Below are 21045 nucleotides of genomic sequence, written 5' to 3'. Positions count from 1 at the left end.
GTTTTTGTAACTTCAAAACAGGGAAGGTTTGTACTACAAGAAAAAGCTTTTGTGTTTCTGTGCATGGAGTGAAACTATGGAACAGTCTGAATATGGAATTAAAGCAACGTCCAAACATAAAACTGTTCAAAAATAGTTATAAAAATATGATCTTCTCGAACTATAAAGAAAAGGAAAATATTGAAATTAATTGAATGTCTCTATTTAAAAAACAAACAAACTCATGTGATATTATAGTATATAGTAAATCAGAAATCTGTTCACTATTTTTATTACAAATTATAAGTAAGGAAGCTGACTAAATATTAACTGATAATTTATGGTAAAGGGGTGGGATTAAATAAAGTGTTTACTTCCTCCCTTTCAACATGTAAATTAATCAGAATGGTTTTTTTTGTATGTATTTTTTTCTCTCTTATTTTCTTTTCTAAATGTACCTGTATATTGTTCACATGTTGAAATAAATTACCAATCAATCAATCAAAATAAGACACAATCAGCTACAGAGAAATTTCAGTAAGATATAGGAACTTGTTTTTATCTTGTATTAAGCGAAAAAACTCAGCCAATGGAATAAGTGAAAACTGTCCAGTTTCGAGATGCAGCTTTGTGTAGATGCACAATATAGAAGACATACATACATGTGACAGTAACGAAACCCAGGGCTCTGCTGTAATGTGGTGTCAGTCTGTGGTACCAGCAGCTAGCAGTGTGTCTGACCTAGATCTAGTAAACAGAAGTGGGCTGGCATGGTATCTATGAAGACCACGAATAGCTGAGGACTCGTAGAAAAAGATTTTAAATGAAGAGATAACACAAAAATGGAAACACAACAGGAAAGGGATAAACCATCTGCACAGGAGAAAGGAGAGGATACGAGAGAGAAAGACTTTAGAGATGGAGGGATGAAGAATGAAGCTCCTGACTGATAATAGAGCGAATCTGTAGAGGAGCGTTTTAAGGACCACCGAGGGCTTGCACCGGAGACGTGACATGACCTCGAAATCCTTGGGTTTCAAAGTTCGACTCGACTTCAGGGCATTTAGATGCGGTTTGAGCTTCTGATTGTTCTGCTCCACACATGGATGAAGTTACTGACGAGGTTCGGATCTCCTTCACCAACTGTGTGTAATTTACATGCTTACAGACGAGGCTGTGTTCCTTACACAGACACATCCACAAGGCCTGACCGTGTGGTATAGGAATATTAACAGATCTGCAGCGTGTGCTATGTAATACATGTTAAATACTCATACCTGATCAAAACTAAATATAAACCTGTCCTTAAATACTGAAAACCTGGTTTCACAGAGAGAGTGCAGCACTGAACTTTCCTGCATCCAGCTGTTTGTTGGTCTGATCAGATCAGATCTGATATCTAAATATCAATGGTCAATAACGGTGACGTGAGAACACATTCGGGTTCTGGTTGGACTAAAATGTGAGGAATTAATGGTGAATTTCTGTTTCAAGTTTTGTGCACAATGAAAGAAGTGTGTGATTTTTCAGTTTGTTTGCTGTTTTTTGGAGTTATCACAGTTAATTGTTAAAAGGACAGTTAACCTAAAAAATATCTAAATATCTCTTTTCTGACAAATATCGAGCTTGTTCCAAATGGGTTAAATGAAGACTTGGTTATTTTTAAATATTCACAGCAGGCTGTCCACGAGGTGTTTATGCTAAGACTATTAAAGCAGTTCTGATGCAAAATACTGGAGACAATGAAAGGCAGCTCAGAGCTTTGTCCACAGAGTGCCTGTTGTGAATGGACGCTGAGTTTCAGGAGCTTGATATGATCCATTATGAAACGTACTGCAATCTGTTGGTGAAGAAGTGATGACAACAATTTGGTAGTTCTGGACCATCATCATCTTTTGCCTTTTGTGATGGTTTGTTTTTCCACAGAAATGCTAAGATGTTTCAGTCAGGTGACTTAAACCAAGAACTGGAGGATTTATTAGGGGTCAGTGAGAGTTGATTTTAGGCTGAAGGTAAAGACTTCAGTTTTAACTGTTCAAATATCAGAAATTCAAAGTCAAGCAAGGAAAAAATGCATGGAACCACATTTTGGGGGGGGGTTTCTACAGTATGGAAGAAGTATACGTGGCAGTTATGTTTGTGGAGTGCATGGATGAAATAAAACTGTCAGCACTGAACCACCTGACTGCCTTTCCAAGTATGCCAGCCCTGTTTCACAGCCTGTTGAGGAAAACTGCCTGATCAGCTGTGTCAAACACTGAAGTCAAGTCATGTTACTTAAGTATTGATTAAAATCCTATTCATAATCCTAAGCTTCTTGTGAACTGTTTTTAATTGTCAGACTGAAATGAATCAGTACGTTTCTGTGTTCCATTAGCTCTATAAGATGCCTGCTAATTATGTTTTAGGGGTAATTTGCAGATTGGGAGGTAGTTATGATAGAATATACAATCGATTTCCAATTAAATATTACAGAGGTGGCACTGACATTCACTGGAACATGGTTAACTAGATTTTTAATGTTGTTGAAGACAAGTTACAGGTTACGTTTCATAGTGGGAACCATTTGATGTTAGTTAGTCATTAAAAAAAAAACACAACTGTCTCATATAAAAGGAGGTAGAGCAGGTCATCTGCTGATCAGAAGAACATGTCTATGTAGGTTCTCAGTCATCCACATCATCGTAGTCTAAGGACCTTGGACATGAAAGCAACTGGACTTCTTTAAGGTTCTTGAAGACATTTCAGCTCTCCTCGGAGAAACATCTTCAGTTCTAAAACCAAACGGTGCAGAGTCCCAGGCATGTAAAGCCTAGTGGGAGTTTTACCTATTGATCATGTACCTCATCACATGAGCCAAGGTGTGAAAAAAGGGTGTGGGTTATTATGGGCCGAGGTTTCGGGTGCAACCACTGTGAGACCTTCCCTCACTCTATCATGTGATCACCTGATGATGTAGATGTGAGTGGATATTAAAGTGTGTGGGTAGTGATCTCAAAACTGCATTGTTGGTAGCAGACAGTTGTTGTTGGTTTAGAGTAGGGCTGCCACGATTAGCCGACTACTCACGATTACGTCGACTATCAAAATCGTCGACGACTAATTTAATAGTCGTCGCGTCGTTTGAAGCTTTGTAAGATCCCAAAAGACGCAGGAATAAGTAGTTTGGTTTAGATTAAAGTTATAGTTTCTACACAGCTGAATAAACATCAAGCAGACAGCTGATCATCAGAAGTGTGAGATGCTCCAGAATATACTCCGGTGTCCTGTTATAGTTTAGATAGCAAGGAGTTTATTAAACTTCACCGAAACAATCTGCAAATCTCATTAAAATTTAATAAACTATCATCTTGTCTTTATTTTTAGTTAGCACCTTAAACACTTAAAGCTGTAAGCTAATGATAGTTATATAAGAGCAGATGCTGCTGGTGCAATAAGCTGTACGTTTTACTCCAATGGATGATGATCTGATTAGTCGACTAATCGTAAAAATAATCGGTGACTAGTCGACTATCAAAATAATCGTTTATGGCAGCCCTAGTTTAGATGCAGATGAACAGCTGAGTCTTGTCCTGTCACAGGGCTCTTCTATGTTGTGCCATGAGTTCATGCAGTGGCTGTTTGGTTTCTCTGAGGTCTGAGTACTACTTGTTGCACTGCACAGCATACACTGTCTATATTAGGTTTGGGAGATTTGTTCTTGGGATAAACCAGTGTTTGTCTGAGGGTGTGGCTGGGTGACCAGGATGTCATGTATGAGCTTCTCTGATAAACCTGTTACATAAGGGATGACAGTGTTGTTCCTTTGCATGGTCCTAAATTACTCCCAGTTTGTTTTCCAGAGGGTGGTGGGAGTGAAAGAGGAGGTACTGGTCTGTGTGTGTGGGCTTCCGGTAAACTTCAGTGTTGAAGTTTCCAATGTTTACAGCACAGTCCACAAACAGGAAACTGTTATCTTTATGTCTTCCTGGTGAACTTTATGTTTCTATCCACTGAGTTGATGTGAGCAGTGAAGAATTCCACTTTTTGAGTTTTTATTTTGACACAGGTGCCATCCATGTATCTGTACCAGTGGCTATATACTGTCCCTGTAGAAGAGCCAGGAGCCTTTCTTTCCTTTTTATTTATTTATTTATTTGCCTGTCCCGTTTGGCTCTTTTGCATCAGAATTATTGTTTAAAGGCAAAGAAAGATGCCCAACGGATTTACTTTACCAAATGGACCATCCCAGCCTTGCCGTAATGGTCCATTTGATTCACCTTTTATTGTTTATTTTATTTTATTTTCACTTGCTAAATACGGGACAGATTTGACTGTGGAAAAGAAAAGGGAGAAAGAAAGAGGGAAAGAAAAACAGCGGGGAAGAGGGACGGGGATAAAGGGCAAAAAACAAAAACCAACAAAACAAACAGACAAAAAATCCATCTCACCTGGATCACCTGTTGAGAAAGAAAAAAGAGAAAACAAGCAGAAGAAAAAAAAGAGCAACATAATAAACAACATCACGATGATATATGGGAATATGACAGTAAATACTAAATATTAAACATTATTGTGCAGCACATAAGATCAACAGAACACAGTGTGCTTTGAGGTAGGAGCCAAAAAGGGTGTAGTTTGTGGGTGTGATCACCCGTGTGTACACCTGTGAGCATGGACGCGCTTGTTTTTAAGAGGTTCCTTCATGTAATGATCTGCTAGAGGGTGTGGGGGGGGCCACAGCCCCGTCCTCCAGGGCATGAAGCAGGTATGGAGGAGATCAAGACTCCAGACATCCAGAGGCCCCCAGAACACAAGAGACCAAGGAAGACCAACAGAGGGGCAGCTGCGCCACTGTCCCAGAAAGAGCTGAGGAGAGTCCCAGATGAGGGCTCACTCAGCAGCCGCGGAGCAGAAGCCAGGGGGAGTTGCAGTGATGCGCCCGTGAGCTCCGCCGGCAGCGAGCCGTGCCTGAGTGACCGAGCCCCAGGCCGAGAGGCCGGGGGCACCCCGCCTCCGAAGTGGCCCGAGCGAGCCCCAGGCTCCAGGCCCCGATAAGCGGCCGCCAAGGAGTGAGCCGGTGTGTACCTGGACGCCCATCCCCGGACACAAAGAACCACCAACGCACCGATGTCTGAGGGAGTCCGCCACTGGCAGGGGAAGTGGTGGTTGGGGGAGATAGGCCTCCAAACCTTGGAGGGCCTGAGATGTCCCCAGAGAGGTGGCGTCTGATACCCAACCTGACGTATAGACACAGAAATACAGGCACACACAGATACAAACATCCATTCCCACCCTCATGCTCTCATATGCACTCACTCCACACTCAACCAACGTGGAGACAGACATAAAGAGACGTTGTACACACGATCACACTCCCCAAGCGTACTCTAAGCCCCAGGTCTAGGTACCCTTGCCCCTGGAGGGGGAAACTGCACCCAGACCCAGGTAGTGTTACCCTGGGGTGGAGAGAAGCAGACCGCCCCGACTCGGCAGCAGCAGGGAGGCCCCACACTCCAGACCCCAGTCGGACGGCCAACTCCTCCTAGCCCCCCTGCTCCAGCAGGCCGCAGAGAAGACTCCAAACCTCCCTCCACCCGCTCATATGTAGTGTTGATGCATGTGTGTTCTAAGGTGCATTTATAATGGATTGCATTTATATAGCGCTTTTCAGGACCCCTCAAAGCGCTTTTACAATACCACTATTCATTCACTCTCACATTCACACACTGGTGGAGGCAGCTACAGTTGTAGCCACAGCTGCCCTGGGACAGACTGACAGAAGCAAGGCTGCCATATCGCGCCATCGGCCCCTCTGGCCAACACCAGTAGGCGGTAGGTGAAGTGTCTTGCCCAAGGACACAACGACCGAGACTGTCCGAGCCGGGGCTCGAACCGGCGACCTTCCGATTAAAGACGAACACACAACTCTTGAGCCACGATATTTAGAACCCAGTAGGGCATGGAGCTACCTGCCAGAGAGCAGCAGGTAAGCACATAGCCCCTCCTGATAGCCCTCAATGTCTACGTGTATTTAAAATTGAGAGGTGGGCAACGACGCCAGGGGTGGGGTGTACACCCTGATGGTCTTTTGGATTCCGTCTAGCGTGCCCACCCCCAAGATCCTATATGTATGTGTAATGAGAGTGTGAGTAATGTGAATGTCTAAGTTGTGGGATAAAATTGAGGCAGAGGCAGCCAGAAGGGGACAGAGGGGGGGGGGTGCCTCCCCTGCACCCTGGTGACATACCTTTACCCCAAGGCCCTGCATGTGTGGGTGGTTGTGGTGGAGCGGGAAGAGGGAGGCAGCTGGAGATGGGGAGGGAAGGAAGGGAGGGGCAAGTGACCCCTCCCTGGGGCCAGCTCCCCCCACTGACCCCAGTAGGCACCCCCATACTCTGCAACCCGCCAGGGAAAGGGGGTCAGCAGCGCCCGCCAGGCCCCACAGAGCCCGGGACAGCCCAGCCGACCCCACCTCAGAGAAAACTGCACCCACCCCGTCATCCACTCATCTTCCAGACTACATAATGGTAAATGGTAAATGGCCTGTATTTATATAGCGCTTTACTAGTCCCTAAGGACCCCAAAGCGCTTTACATATCCAGTCATCCACACATTCACACACACAATCACACACTGATGATGGCAGCTACATTGTAGCCACAGCCACCCTGGGGCGCACTGACAGAGGCTGCCGGACACTGGCGCCACCGGGCCCTCTGACCACCACCAGTAGGCAACGGGTGAAGTGTCTTGCCCAAGGACACAACGACCGAGACTGTCCGAGCCGGGGCTCGAACCGGCAACCTTCTGATTACAAGGCGAACGCCCAACTCTTGAGCCACGATCGCCCCACATAAGACAATAGACGCCCAGGCTGAGATCTTCCTCCACCTCTCCTGTAACTCCCCCTCCTGCAGAGTGAGTTCCTGAAGAGAGGAGAGCTCCTGCAAGATGTAACAACCTCCCCCACCAGTTGAAGAGCCCCCCAGGTGGCTCGATGCACCGGCGGCACCCTGTGCCAGGGCTGGGCCCCCATACACCCACCCGCCCATAACCCCGGCAACACACCAAACAGGACCCAAGCCCCCGAGGCCCGGCCAGGGCCCCAGCCCAGAGACGGAGCGCCCCCAGAACCTCACGCCTGTCCCGGACCCACCCAGGGGCAGCCAGGCTACCAGGTCAGTAACCCACGTCCGTCAGCACAGACCCTCCCCTAGCCCCGCTGCACACAGCCGCAAGGAAACCGTCACCTAAGAGCCAACAGAGCCCTTAATAGTCCATGACTGCTACCCCGGGTTGACCCCTCCAAGGAAGAACCCCCCAACACCCTAAGCCTGTCCCTACCCCCACACCAATCACAACAGCGAAGGTGGGACTAAACTATGACCCCCCACTAGGTGATGGAGCTGATCAAAGGAGCCCAGAGCAATTGATCTGATGTGGTGGCAGAGGCTGTATCAAGACTAATGTAATCTAATAGATAATTTCTATATTGGTTAGAATTAAGATTATTTTTATTTTTCCAGTTCATGAGGACTGTTTTCTTGGCTATGCATAGGGCAGTGAAAACCATATGGGCGATATTCTTTTCTGAAGTGACATTATCTAAGCTGCCCAACAAACACACTAAGGGGGAAGTTGGAATGTTACATTTCAGACACTTCGATAAGTCTTCACATATCTCGCGCCAAAACTTCTGAACTGGTGGACAGAACCAAAGAGCGTGGATATAATTGTCCGGTGAATTGGTTTGGCAGTGTGAGCAGTTGTTGGTAGACGTAAAGCCCATCTTGAACATCCGATGACCTGTATAGTGCACTCTATGTAGTATTTTGTATTGAATTAATTGAAGACTGGGATTTCTAATTAGATGAAAGGTTTTTAAGCAAATCTGAGACCAGAAGTTTTGGTCTAAGTTAACTGATAAATCCGCTTCCCATTTTGCAATAGGAAGTGATATTGATTCATCTGTTTTAGAAAGCATTCTGTATATTTTGGATAGTAATTTGGGGGTTTTAAGAGTAAGAAATTGAACCACACTTGGTGGTGTTTGTAGTTCAACTTGACCCGATTTAAATTTCTTTTTTACTATGGATTTAATTTGTTGATATTCTAAAAATCTTTTCTTGTTGATCCCATATTGTGTAACTAGTCCGTCAAATGAAATAAATTCTGTTCGTTCTAGTATATGTTCTAAATATTTGATTCCTTTATCACTCCAATCTGAAAAGTTTATCATATTATTGTTTTGTAATATGTCAGGGTTATTCCAGATAGGTGTACGTTTGCATGGGATTAATGAAGACGCCGTCAATTTTAGAAACTCCCACCATGCTGTCAGAGAAGAGCTGATGTTGATGCTTTTAAAGCATTCATGTCGTTGGATGTTTGAGCTGATAAATGGTAGGTCTGAGATCTCTAGATTATTGCAAAGTGCTTGTTCTACATCTAGCCAAGGTTCATCTAAGAGGGTATGTTTTAGCCATCCTGAGATAAACTGAAGCCTGTTGGCTAAGAAGTAGTGCTGAAAGTTAGGCAGTTCTAGTCCTCCTTTATCCTTGGTCTTTTGTAGTGTTTTTAAGCTTATACGTGGGGGTTTATTTTTCCAAAGGAATTTGGACATACATGAATCTAGAGATCTGAACCAATCTTGTGGCGGTTTAGTTGGGATCATTGAGAATAAATAATTTATTTTTGGTAAGACCATCATTTTTATAGCGGCAACCCTTCCCATGAGTGATATGGGTAGACATTTCCATCGAGCCAGATCGCCTTCTACTGTCTTTAAAAGTAGGATATGGTTTAATTTAGTCAGATCTGCAAGCTTGGGAGAAACATTAATACCTAAATATTTTATATTTCCTGATTGCAGTGGTGTAGAAGAGGAATTATGGAAGGAGCAATTAATCGGAAGGACTGTAGATTTTGACCAGTAATCTGATATTCTTGCAAAAGAGTTTATCAATTCAATCACCCCAGAGATATTGGTTTGTGAATTTTGGAGAAAGAGTAACACATCATCCGCATAAAGGCTGATTTTATGTTCCACATTCTTGCATTTTATGCCCTTAATTACTGAATTCTGTCTAATTGCTGCTGCTAGTGGTTCAATAAAAATTGCAAACAGTGAAGGGGAGAGTGGGCATCCCTGCCTGGTGCCCCTCAGGAGACAGAAGCTGGAGGATGTCTGGTCATTTGTTCTAACACAAGCTGTTGGGGAATTATATAATATTTTTAACCAGTTAATGAAAGAGGATCCAAAACCAAATTTGTGTAAAGTTGCAAATAGAAATTTCCAGTTAACTCTGTCAAATGCTTTTTCTGCATCTAAAGAAAATATTGTAGTTTCTAGGTTTTTACTGTATGAGTAGTCCATCAAATTAAGTAATCTCCGTGTATTTGTTGATGAGTGCCTACCTTTTATGAAACCTGGGCCGCGAGAGTTGAGGCTCGGGTGTGAAATGTATGGTTTTCAGGGTTTGTAGCATTATTTTGTTATCGTTTTTATCATCAACTCTGTTTTCCTGGGTCTTTTCACGTGTTTTATGAATAAATCTTCTTTTTTTCGATACCGGTACTAGTTTTATTTTGTTGTATTTATCCGCAACACTTTAAAGGCCGGTCCGTGAAAATATTGTCGGGCATAAACCGGTCCGTGGTGCAAAAACGGTTGAGGACCGCTGCTCTAGGGCAAGATACTAACCCCAAGTTGCTCACTGATGCATCCATCAGAGTATGAATGTGTTTGAATGTTAGATAGAAAGCACTTAAGTATACAAAAAAGTGCCTTTGTGAATGAGGCATGTTGTCTAAAGTGCTTTGAGTGCTCTGGGAGAGTAGAAAAGTGCTGATTAATTGATGATGTTGACTATAAAAATTCATCGACGCATCATATACTTATACCAAAAATGTTGTTTTGTAACTGCAGTACACTACAGGTAATATTACAGTAAACCTTTTACACCTAACTTGTTAATCTGTGGGTTGGACTTTATCAATATTCAATTAAATAGTTTAAATGGCACTGAACACTACTCCACCTGAGAAACTATAATATACAGACATTAGTATAATTAGTTTTTGTCTAACTCTGTTTGTTCTGTTATATTAGTAGTAAGCACAGGCATTTATATGAGACTGTCCTGTATAAGCTCATGCACCTCTAAAAGTGCTGAAGTCGTGACAGAGAGCATCTTCAGCATGTTATCAGCAGCTGGGAACATCACCTCAAAGATAAGAGCACGCCTCACTCCAGGGCATGTCCACTGCAATCGTGAAGTCATGAACTGAATCATCTGTAAGCTTCGGAAAATTGTTTCTTAGGACTGGAAAATAAAATCTTTTTGATTCCATTTAAAGCTTTATTTGAACTTATGGACAGAACCCATTTTAGTTTCCTATTATGTTTTTGTTTGAATACTACTAGCACTTTAATTTGTATTATCTGATATTTTTATTTATTTCATTCTTAGTGTGGCGGTCCTATTGAGATGTTAAAAGTACATTTGATTATTTTTAAATTCATGTGTTTCCTGTTTTAATTTGCTGTGGGATGAGACAACAGGGTAATATTCACAGGTGGGCAGACGTGAGCAGATGATTCTTATTTTAGAATCAATCCTTTTACACTTCCCTTTTGAACAAGCATGTGGCAACAGTCGGAAAGGCAAACTTCCTTTTAACAGGACGAAACCTCCGGGTAGAACCAGGCTCAGGGAGGGGCAGCCATCTGCCACCACTGGTTGGAAACATAGTTGGTAAAAACGAAGTAATGCATCATGGGATGTGCCCAGCAACGTCTTGCGCTAAATAACTAAGAGAGAATTTAGGATCACCTGATCCAGCCCTAACTATATGCTTTAGCAAAAAGTAAAGTTTTAACTCTAATCAGAAAGCAGAGATAGTGTCTGTCTCCTGAATCCAAACTCGGAGATGGTTCCATAGAAGAGGGGCCTGTAGAGTGTGGGGTTAAATGCTTTGGTTTATCCTGCCTCTTGCTCAAACAGGATTAAAAGTGCAACCTTTATGACAACATCTTTTTTTGTAGGATGAATCGAACACTGCTCTGTTTCCTGTGCAGCCAAAAGTGCCGTAAAAGCACCGCATTGATTCTGATAGTACAGGGTGGGCCATTTATATGGGTACACTGTAATAACATGGGAATGGTTGGTGATACTAAAGTCCTGTTTGTGGCACATTAGTATATGTGAGGGGGCAAACTCCTCCAGATGGGTGGTGACCATGGTGGCCATTTAGAAGTCGGCCATCTTGGATACAACTTTTGTTTTTTCAATAGGAAGAGGGCCATGTGACACATCACACTTATTGGTAATGTCACAAGAAAAACAATGGTGTGCTTGGTTTCAACGTAACTTTATTCTTTCATGAGTTATTTACAAGTTTCTGACCATTTATAAAATGTATTCAATGTGCTGCCCATTGTGTTGGATTGTCAATGCAACCCTCTTCTCCCACTCTTCACACGCTGATAACAACACCGCAGGAGAAATGCCAGCACAGCCATCCAGTATCCGTAGTTTCAGGTGCTGCACATCTCGTATCTTCACACCATAGACAATTGCCTTCAGATGACCCCAAAGATAAAAGTCTAAGGGGGTCAGATCGGGAGACCTTGGGGGCCATTCAACTGGCCCACGACGAACAATCTACTTTCCAGGAAACTGTTCATCTAGGAATGCTCGGACCTGCACCCATAATGTGGTGGTGCACCATCTTGCTGGAAACACTCAGGGAACGTGCCAGCTTCAGTGCACAAAGAGGGAAACACATCAGCATGTAGCAATTTCAAATATCCAGTGGCCTTGAGGTTTCCATTGATGAAGAATGGACCCACTATCGTTGTGCCCCATATACCACACCAAACCATCACTTTGTTGTTCCAACAGTCTTGGAGGGATCCATCCAATGTGGGTTAGTGTCAGACCAATAGCGGTGGTTTTGTTTGTTAACTTCACCATTCACATAAAAGTTTGCCTCACTGAACAAAATCTTCTGTGTGAACTGAGGGTCCTGTTCCAGTTTTTGTTTTGCCCATTCTGCAAATTCTGTGCGCTGATCTGGGTCATCCTCGTTGAGATGCTGCAGCAGCTGGAGTTTGTAAGGATGCCATTTGTGAGTAGCTAATATCCGCCGAAGGGATGGTTGACTAATGCCACTCTCCAGTGACATGCGGCGAGTGCTACGCTGTGGGCTCTTGCTGAATGAAGCTAGGACAGCCACTGATGTTTCTTCATTAGTCACAGTTTTCTTGCGTCCACATTTTGGCAAATCCAACACTGAACCAGTTTCACGAAACTTAGCAAGCAGTTTGCTAACTGTAGCATGGGAGATGGGTGGTCTCGTAGGGTGTCTTGCACTGAAATCTGCTGCAATGACCCGGTTACTGCGTTCACCAGATATCAGCACAATTTAGATCCGCTCCTCACGTGTTAACCTCTTCGACATGTCAATGACTGTGAACAAAGAGAAACTTGTAAATAACTCATGAAAGAATAAAGTTACGTTGAAACCAAGCACACCATTGTTTTTCTTGTGACATTACCAATAAGTCTGATGTGTCACATGGCCCTCTTCCTATTGAAAAAACAAAAGTTGTATCCAAGATGGCCGACTTCTAAATGGCCACCATGGTCACCGCCCATCTTGAGGAGTTTGCCCCCTCACATATACTAATGTGCCACAAACAGGACTTTAATATCACCAACCATTCCCATGTTATTACGGTGTATCCATATAAATGGCCCACACTGTACTATACTTGTTAGAACCAACAGTCACTTGTGAGGACACACAACCTGGTCCTCACAAATAAGATTTGAAGGCATTTTTAAAGCTCAAAATGTGGTTTCAGTGTCAGGGTTACAATTAGGTTATGGTTAGGTTTAGGGTAAGGGGTAGCCATTCATATTTAATGGTTAAGGTTGGGTTAAGGGGCAAGGGAAAGCATTATGTCAATGAAGGTCCTCACTAAGATAGCTGAACGGGGTTTCCTGTGTTTGTGTGTGTGTGTAGACTCAGACACTCTGAGAAAAAAACCTGTTGTTTTGTTCCCCAAGAAATAAAAAGTAATACAGTTTTAAAATCACATTAAAATCTCCTTATTTCTAGCATTTTTTTTTCAAGTGTACCAAAGTTGAGATGTATGAGAGTGCTGCCAGATTAAATGGATCATCTATAACAGAACTTGATATGTGAGAAGAGACATTTTTGTTTATTGTAACCTGTGTCAGTGGACTCTTGTCTCTGTCTAAAGAGCCTCTTTGTCTGCACTAACCTTCACAAACAGAACGCACACGCAGCAGCTGGGTGTGTATCTGTGGGCATCCAAGACAGAAGCACAAAGACATCATGGTTCCAGTAGTTCTGTGTGGACAGTGTTACGAAAGAGGAGGCTGTCAGATTCAAGATGATTCATGATTCCTGGAAAGAATCGAGGCCTTCATTTGGCTTTGTTAGCACACACCTTTGTTTTAGATTTCATTAAATGAAATGCACTGCAGCTGCAAGGGGTCCATGTCCAGGTTAAATTCAGGAGTGTTGAAAGAGAAGATGACAAGAAGTTGCCCTAGATGCCAAAGAGCTTGATGAAATTGCCTTGAAAATTTCTGGAGTAATTTCTGAGAATTATTCTGGTGGTCAGAATGCACCCTGATCATCTCACATTTGTAAAGAAATGTGAGGTGATAAGCACGCAATCTACTGTGAACCTTTGTTTTAAACTATGGTACTTTTGTCAGCATCTTTTCATCTCATCTCCTCCTCTGATAGTGAGGCACATATCTTGCAATGGACTGTACAGCAGACGTGGCCTATCAGCCTGTCTTTAATCTGTAACGTGCCCACAGAGCAAACTAAACTGCACTGCACAGCCTGCTTTAGAGTAACGGCCACATAAAAAGGGTTTGGCATTGCAATGAAGAGGAGCTGTGCAGGCTGGACATCTTTCTCACTCCCTCACCGATGTAAAAGATTGATATCTTAAAGTAAGCAAACTCTGTAAAGTCTATTGTGAAACATGATCTACGAACTGTGTGATGGGAACTGACAAGGAGAGTGTAATGGTAAAGACCCATGACTCAAGATCACTGACCTGAAACTGGACTAGGTTTAGCCCAGATTTCATTGAAATGGAGTGAAAAAATAATCCTGTAAATTATCTTTCTTGTTCCGATTCAGTGGGTGCTGGCTTTTGAGATTTTCATCCCGCTCGTCCTTTTCTTCATCCTCCTGGGTCTGAGGCAGAAGAAGCCAGCAATTCCTGTCAAGGAAGGTAAGCAGAGTGTTTGAGAACCTAAAGACAGCAGTGGGAAAATTGTATTACCAGTAGACATGGGGGGTGGAAGCAATACATTTGACTGAAGTTGCTAATACCCAGGATTAAACGTCTACTGTATCTATCCTCAGAATCAACAACATTTCAGCACTCGTACTGCATCCTGCTGTTTACAGCAGTGATTGCAGCACAGGTATTCTTAGTGTCTCCATGATTTAGGTTAATCTAGTTTGTCAAAGCTACATAAACATTTCATATTCAAGTTCAGCATGTTTAGAGAATATTTTTATATATATTATCAATTATAATAATCAAAAAATGTTAACCTAAAGATACATAAAAATGACTAGACCAGCATAATAACTGTGTGAACAAAAAGTGCAGGTGTCTACCAGACAAAGCAAATCTTTCAAGCTTCCTGTCGGTTATTTCATTGGTTAATCGAGTAATTGGATAAGAAATGTTTTTGTTTTATTAATGAACATAAAATAAATATTTAAAAGAGAAAAAAACAGCTATTTCAAAATGAACTGCTTATTGGTTTCCAAATTAGAAACTGGTCATAAAGGACTGATTTTACAATTCACTCCGTATATATATATATATATATATACATATATATTAGGGATGCAACGATACCAATTTTTTCAAACCGATACTTGGATCTGAGTACTTGCCGATACAGAGTACAAAAACCGATACTTCTACCACACACACAGACAAATGCAATGAATTGGAAGAGAGGTTTTATTTTATTCTCTGCCGATAATAAATAATATCTTAATAAAAAAGACCACAAAAAAATTTCAAGTGAAAAATAAGCACTTCTGTTAAATTATTGCAGAGTCTCCACATTGTAATTTAACAAAATATCACTGAACTATTGGCACTGTCTCGAGCTTTCGGAATAATAAATAAACACTTCTGTTTGGAATAAAATAAATACAAATTAGGTTTGAGAATAAAATAAACTTTTAAATTATTGCAGAGTGTCCATATTGTAAACAAACAAACAAAATAACGAAAGTATTTGGCATTGACGAACGAACTCCCCATCTGCCCGTGGATCATCAGTCCACTGTGCCGTTAAATCAAGGACTGACATCGCGCACACACTGCTTGTCTTTACCTCTTTAGAGAGTTTTGGCACCATTATCTCCCTGATGTGTGGGCAGCTGGGAATTTCATATCGCAGCTCGAGTGTGCTGAGAAGAATCCTATGTTTTCCACGGCCGGCATTGGCTGGTCATCCAGAGCGATAAAATGAGTCAGAGCCTCTGTTGTTTTAACTGCCCGTGGATTTTCTCTTGACATTTTTCATCGCTTTTCCAAAACCTGAGTTAAAGTTGGCTGTTCCGGTCCACACTGCTGACATTTTGTTTAGCCTAGCTACAGCAGCCTCCAGTTTCTCTTTTTTTATCTGGAGCTGCCAGTCTGACTCATCTAACCCTGTGCCTGTTTAGCGCGGGATGTCCCCCTAGTGGCCAATCTAAAAAACTACAACAGAAATGACCAGCCACCCTCTGATTAATGAAATAAGTTAGTATCGGTTCATGGTATCGGTTAACTGTTACGAGTATGAGTGCACACACATTTTACAGTATCGGCCCCGATACCAGTATCGGTGCATCCCTAATATATATTATACATATTTTTTTATGTGGGCGAAACTTGTTTTTACACGATGATGACTGAACACGGTCGTGCATGAAACACAGCACTGAGGATTTTGTATAATTGAGTTACTCTAATTACTCGATGAATCATTGCAGCCTTAGAATAAAGTATGCCAGTGCGGTGAATGCAGAGGGTTGCCAGTGAAGTGGCCAATACTGACTAGAATAAATGTGTTTCTATTTATGGCTTAAGTTTACCATAAAGGGGGTGGAGTTATGTGCACTGCCTTAATACTCCTCATTTTTGGTCAGTACTATTACCAGGAGGAACTTAAGTAAACTTGATATCATTATTCAGCTCCTGCTTCGTGGTGAGGCAGCAGCTGCTGCTCCTCACTGCCTTCAAAGGTAAAACATGCAACATCAAACTGCTTTTACTAAATAAAAAACGTTGGAAAGGAAGCTGCAGACCAGCCGACAGTAATACCTGCAGCATCATACCAGCAGCTAATTTAGTCTTATATGGACCCTTTATACTGTCCTCCCACTCGATCCACCAAAAGTATGAGATCAACTTTTGCAACATTTCCTGTTTTTGTGTTCGTAGTTCATCTGCTAGTGATGTGTCTGCTCAGCTGTTAGCTGGTTTTTCATGTGTAACTGTTCCCTGTAGCCATCAGAGCACCCAGTTTATTTGATTTCTTTGTCTTTTATTCTTTTATTTTACATTTCTTTCTTTCTTTTTTCTGTCTTCCTTTCTTTCTTCTGCATGATGCATGTTCTCAACATTTTGGATGGACCAGTGTGTAAGTGTCATTGTGCATTTGTTTTATGCTAACAGATTATATAACATACACTCTGTATATTGGAAGGCCGAGCTCTTCCCGGGACCCGGATTGATTCTTTGGCTGTTGGAGATTTCTTTCACTTTGATTTAGATTGCTGTCAGATTTGTTTGAGTGATCATCTTAAACTGTCCCTTCTGTTATCTCTTAAGGTTGATTTTTGATACAAAGTCAAGAAACGAATTCATGGTTTAACTATAAATGGAGCATTTTAAATGCACCACAGAGAAAAAGACTGAACAGGCAGCCAAGTTTGATGCATCTTAAATGTAGTGATGTATAATCATGTCTCATAAAGGAAACAAATGATCAGGTGTACACACACACTGGTGTATATAGTTGTGGTTGCAGTTGGGCACACTATTCACAAAACCAAAGGATGTAGATTGAAAAAGCCAGTTTCATATTCCCTCTGAATCTGTACATTAGACACACTTACAGGCTACTCAAGACATTAGATGGTAAACAGTATTGTTGCCCAGTCAGGAGCCGGTACGGATAATTCCAACAGTGCCTTTTAAAGTAACATGAATAACAAGCATGATGTATTTGCTCCAGGTGCATAAATGAATGAGCTCAGCACATACAGAGTCGGTAAAACGTGAGTGCAGATGAGTCTGATGTCTAAAACTTGGATTGCAGAGTAACTTCAGTCCCCAACATGATGGTTTTAGTGTAGTCCTAGCATAGTGGATGTTACTGTTCTCAGTCGGGACTTTACGTCTGCTCGCTGGAACGTTTTCAACTTTATAAGATGCAAAACAAAAAAAGGTAATGAAGGGAGTTCATCTTACTTTTTATCTCATGAGCTCCTGAATTATCTGGGTTGTAATTAAGTGCGTGCACTCAGGTAAAAAAGCTCCTCTGGCTCCTGTGAGTGTGCTCCGCTCAGGTCACCTCAGAACCAGCACTGTGATGCACACTGCTGGTTGGCGGACACAGAGAAGCACATCTGTATTGTTATCCAATGGAATTACGAGAAGTAATCTAATCCACGACAGCGCTAACAAATATTTCTGTAATTACTGTTGAATCTTTTCACCATGTTCAGTGTTTCTGACCAGGCTATGAAAACTTAATGAGCTGCTGTTTAGTGCATGCTAATTCTGTTTCCTACACCATGCTGTGCACCTAACACTCCCTCAGTAAATCTACCAGCCTGTGACCTGATCAGAGAGGACAGATGTCAGTGAGCTGAAGAATGAACTGAACTACTCTGTAGGGCACATTTTACTTATATTTTCACCCTTCCATTATAGAAATGCACGATGGCATTATTCACTGTGGACTCGTCACTGAATAAATGATTCTATATATACTTGGTGACCTGTGACATGTAAAGACAATCTTTGCTGTTGCCTGGATCTCGTATTGACCCTGTGATCTCCACACAACCTGTGGACTGGCAGTTAAATGCAGTCATGAGTTTAAGGGGGACTCCATAGGTTCTCCACCTTTTGTTTCATTGATTTTTCATTTGAAAAGTGAACATCTGTAAAAGTCAGCTTTTTGTGTAGTTAAAATGTTCCCACTGCGTCAAAGGGACATCTTTTATGTCATTTTGGACATACGATTTTAGTGACGAGGTTGTTTTGTAGCTCCAGGTGACGTCGTTTTTTATACATCTATTACACTTCTAGTGTTGATGTCAGTAGGACCTCTGTGGACGGGCTTTTTATAGTCCAAATCTGGTGGCTGTGGACATTGTTTCAATGTCAAACTTAGACTTAAATTAGATGGAGTTTTTATAAAGCTTCCACCTGTATAGGCTCTGTAGTCCCATGTTTCCACAGGTAGAGGGCACTGTCCTGAAACAGTAAGCAAATGTACTGTTTATGAGAAACCTGCAGTCAGCTGAGCCTGAAGAAGTCACCTGGATGATGATGAAACATTTCTCCCTCTGAAGACGTCCAGATGAACAGAATCAACCTTTTCGGATGGATTTCAATGTTTTTAATATTTCACATTTTTAAAATAAATGGTCGTTTTAACCTAATTACAAACAAATAAGTTGAATAATTAAAATAAATAAACCAGTTAAGGAAAAACTGGAAAACTTAAAATAACAAACAAAACAAAAACCCCACAAGTTGTGAATAATTTGAGTAACACAGAATAAATCGTGTTTGTTTATCTATCTTACGTCCGATGTTTAGTGGGTCAGGTTAATAAAACTATTCTGGAAAAACTATTTTTAGCCAAAACAATCATAATATGATGATGATAGTTTTTACTATAATCAGTCCGGTAGTTTATTTTAATGCTGCAGAGTGTATTTGGGCACACACAAGGAAAAGGATAAAGGGGTGGAGCAAGACATTGAACGATGCTTGTTCTTGGTCAGACTCAGTTTGTTACAAATGAAACCATATTTCACTGTGGGTTTGTCTTCAACCCACCATGATATTCTGTGAAGTGACTTAGTTTACATTTTTCTTTTTGACTTTTTGTGGCTATAAAGCATAGTGTTTCAGGGGATTTCCCTAAACGTAAACTTTTAAATACAATACAAATGAAACATTCAGCTTTAGACCTGCAGTGACACCAGGGTAAAACAACGAAGGCTAGAAGCTGGCAATAGACACCTTTCTTTATGAGGGCAGCAGGTGTAAGAGTATGCAATCCAGAGACTACGACAGCCGAAGGCAACCGTTAAAGAGAGAAGTTCAATTCAATATAATTCACTGTTATTTATATAGCACCAAATTGCAACAACAGTCACCTCAAGGTGCTTTATATTTCCAGGTAAAGACCTTCCGATAATAGAGAGAAACCCCAACAACCAGAAGAATCCCCACCCCTATGAGCTAGCACATTTTGGGGAAGGAAAAAAGAGGAAAAACTCCCTTTTAACAGGAAGAAACCTCAGACAGAACCAGGCTCAGGGAGGGGCGGCCGACCGCGACCGGTTGGGGTGAGAACAGGATAAAAGACATGCAGAGTGGTTATAAACATGTGGTAAGAAAGAGAAAGTGTAAGAATGGCATAGCTGGACAATACAGATATGAGAGTGAGCAGGAGGACAGTGGGAAGTGTTTCTGTGGGTAGGATGAATCCACACCCACAGGCAAGCTTCAGGAGCAGAGTAACCATGGAAACCTGGAGCAATTAGCAGGAACCAAATTTTCTTTTATCACCGGCTGTGAGATGGTCCAGCTAGCATTTATGGACAGAAGTGGGAAAATATCACAGACCATGACAACATGATGAAAGGCTTCATATTCAGCATTGACATGTGGGAGCCTCTTTGGCCATTAACTGCTGTGCTGCCTGACAGCTTTCCTCCTTTCTGACTCTAACACAATCTCTCCTTCTCCTTTTTCATACTCATTGTCCTGTTTGGTGTCTGATTTCCTTTACCAACCCTTCATATTTACTTCCTCTGTTTCCCTCCTCCCTCTCACTCTGTCTGTGGCTGTGTCTTTTTCTCCTTCTGTGGCACCTGTCCCATTTCCCCCCCTCATGTCCAGCCTTTTACAGCGCTGCGCCACTCACCTCGGCTGGCATCATTCCCATCATGCAGTCGCTCTGCCCAGATGGACAGAGAGATGAATTTGGTTTCCTGCAATATAAGAACTCCACGTGAGTAGGGCTCTTCCGCAGTCTCTTGTTCATTTGTGTTTTGGCTGACTTGTGAGAAATACGTTCACTGCTTCTCGAGCGCACTCTAAGGTCAGTTCTTCTACATATGATGGTTCCAGTGCAAAGGCCTCTGACCCCCCCAAGCCCCTCACGTTTCCCAGCACTGAAACTAGGCCTTGCTGCAGCTGAAGAGGCTTGAATTGAACGCTCACTTTTGTGATCAATGTTGCTAGAATGTTACAACATTATAAATTTTTATTTATGTTAATAGTTATTTTAGATTTGAAAGATCATAAACGTAGCATATTTTCTGCTGAGGCAACATGTACAACACTGTTTTTATGTGCAGGCACTAAAAAGTCAACATATTACAGAACCCGTCATTAGCTGCAGCCTGTAGAGAGACTGTGTTCTTCTTCTTTTGAGGTGTGAGAATGTTTCATGTCTGAATCTGTTTCAGTGTGACCCAGCTGCTGGAGCGGATAAGTGAAGTGGTTGAACAGAATCAGCTCTTCACATCTGATAGACCTGGTTTAGGTCAAGAGCTGGAGACCCTGCAGCAGCACCTGGAGAGCCTCAGCTCCACCCCATTACCACATGACCACAACTTTAACAACAGCCAAGGTGTGACTTTAGAGCTGTTGTTGTCATTGTGCGGATTCTTGTACAGCGAAATTGGATAGCTGGACCGCAAAGGTGCAAAGTAAAGAAAACAATATACAACAAGGAATATATGTATACATATATG

The 21045-nt window shown here is 42.1% G+C and overlaps 1 protein-coding gene across 1 annotated transcript in view; it reads left to right on the top strand.

The window, feature by feature from the left end:
• abca2 (ATP-binding cassette, sub-family A (ABC1), member 2) overlaps positions 1-21045 on the top strand; it is a 114530-nt gene that overhangs the window by 2085 nt on the left and 91400 nt on the right. Inside the window, exons 2-4 of the mRNA XM_085293258.1 lie at positions 14158-14251; positions 20186-20297; positions 20758-20921. Of these exons, the coding sequence (XP_085149384.1) occupies positions 14158-14251; positions 20186-20297; positions 20758-20921 (370 nt within the window). The remainder of the gene's footprint in view (positions 1-14157; positions 14252-20185; positions 20298-20757; positions 20922-21045) is intronic.

Source organism: Mchenga conophoros, linkage group LG12 (genome assembly GCF_057382185.1).
Source record: "Mchenga conophoros isolate Kocher_MC1m ecotype Shallow Benthic linkage group LG12, M_conophoros_male_GT1.1, whole genome shotgun sequence".
Taxonomy (NCBI): domain Eukaryota; kingdom Metazoa; phylum Chordata; class Actinopteri; order Cichliformes; family Cichlidae; genus Mchenga; species Mchenga conophoros.
This window is presented reverse-complemented; position numbering and strand designations above follow the sequence as displayed.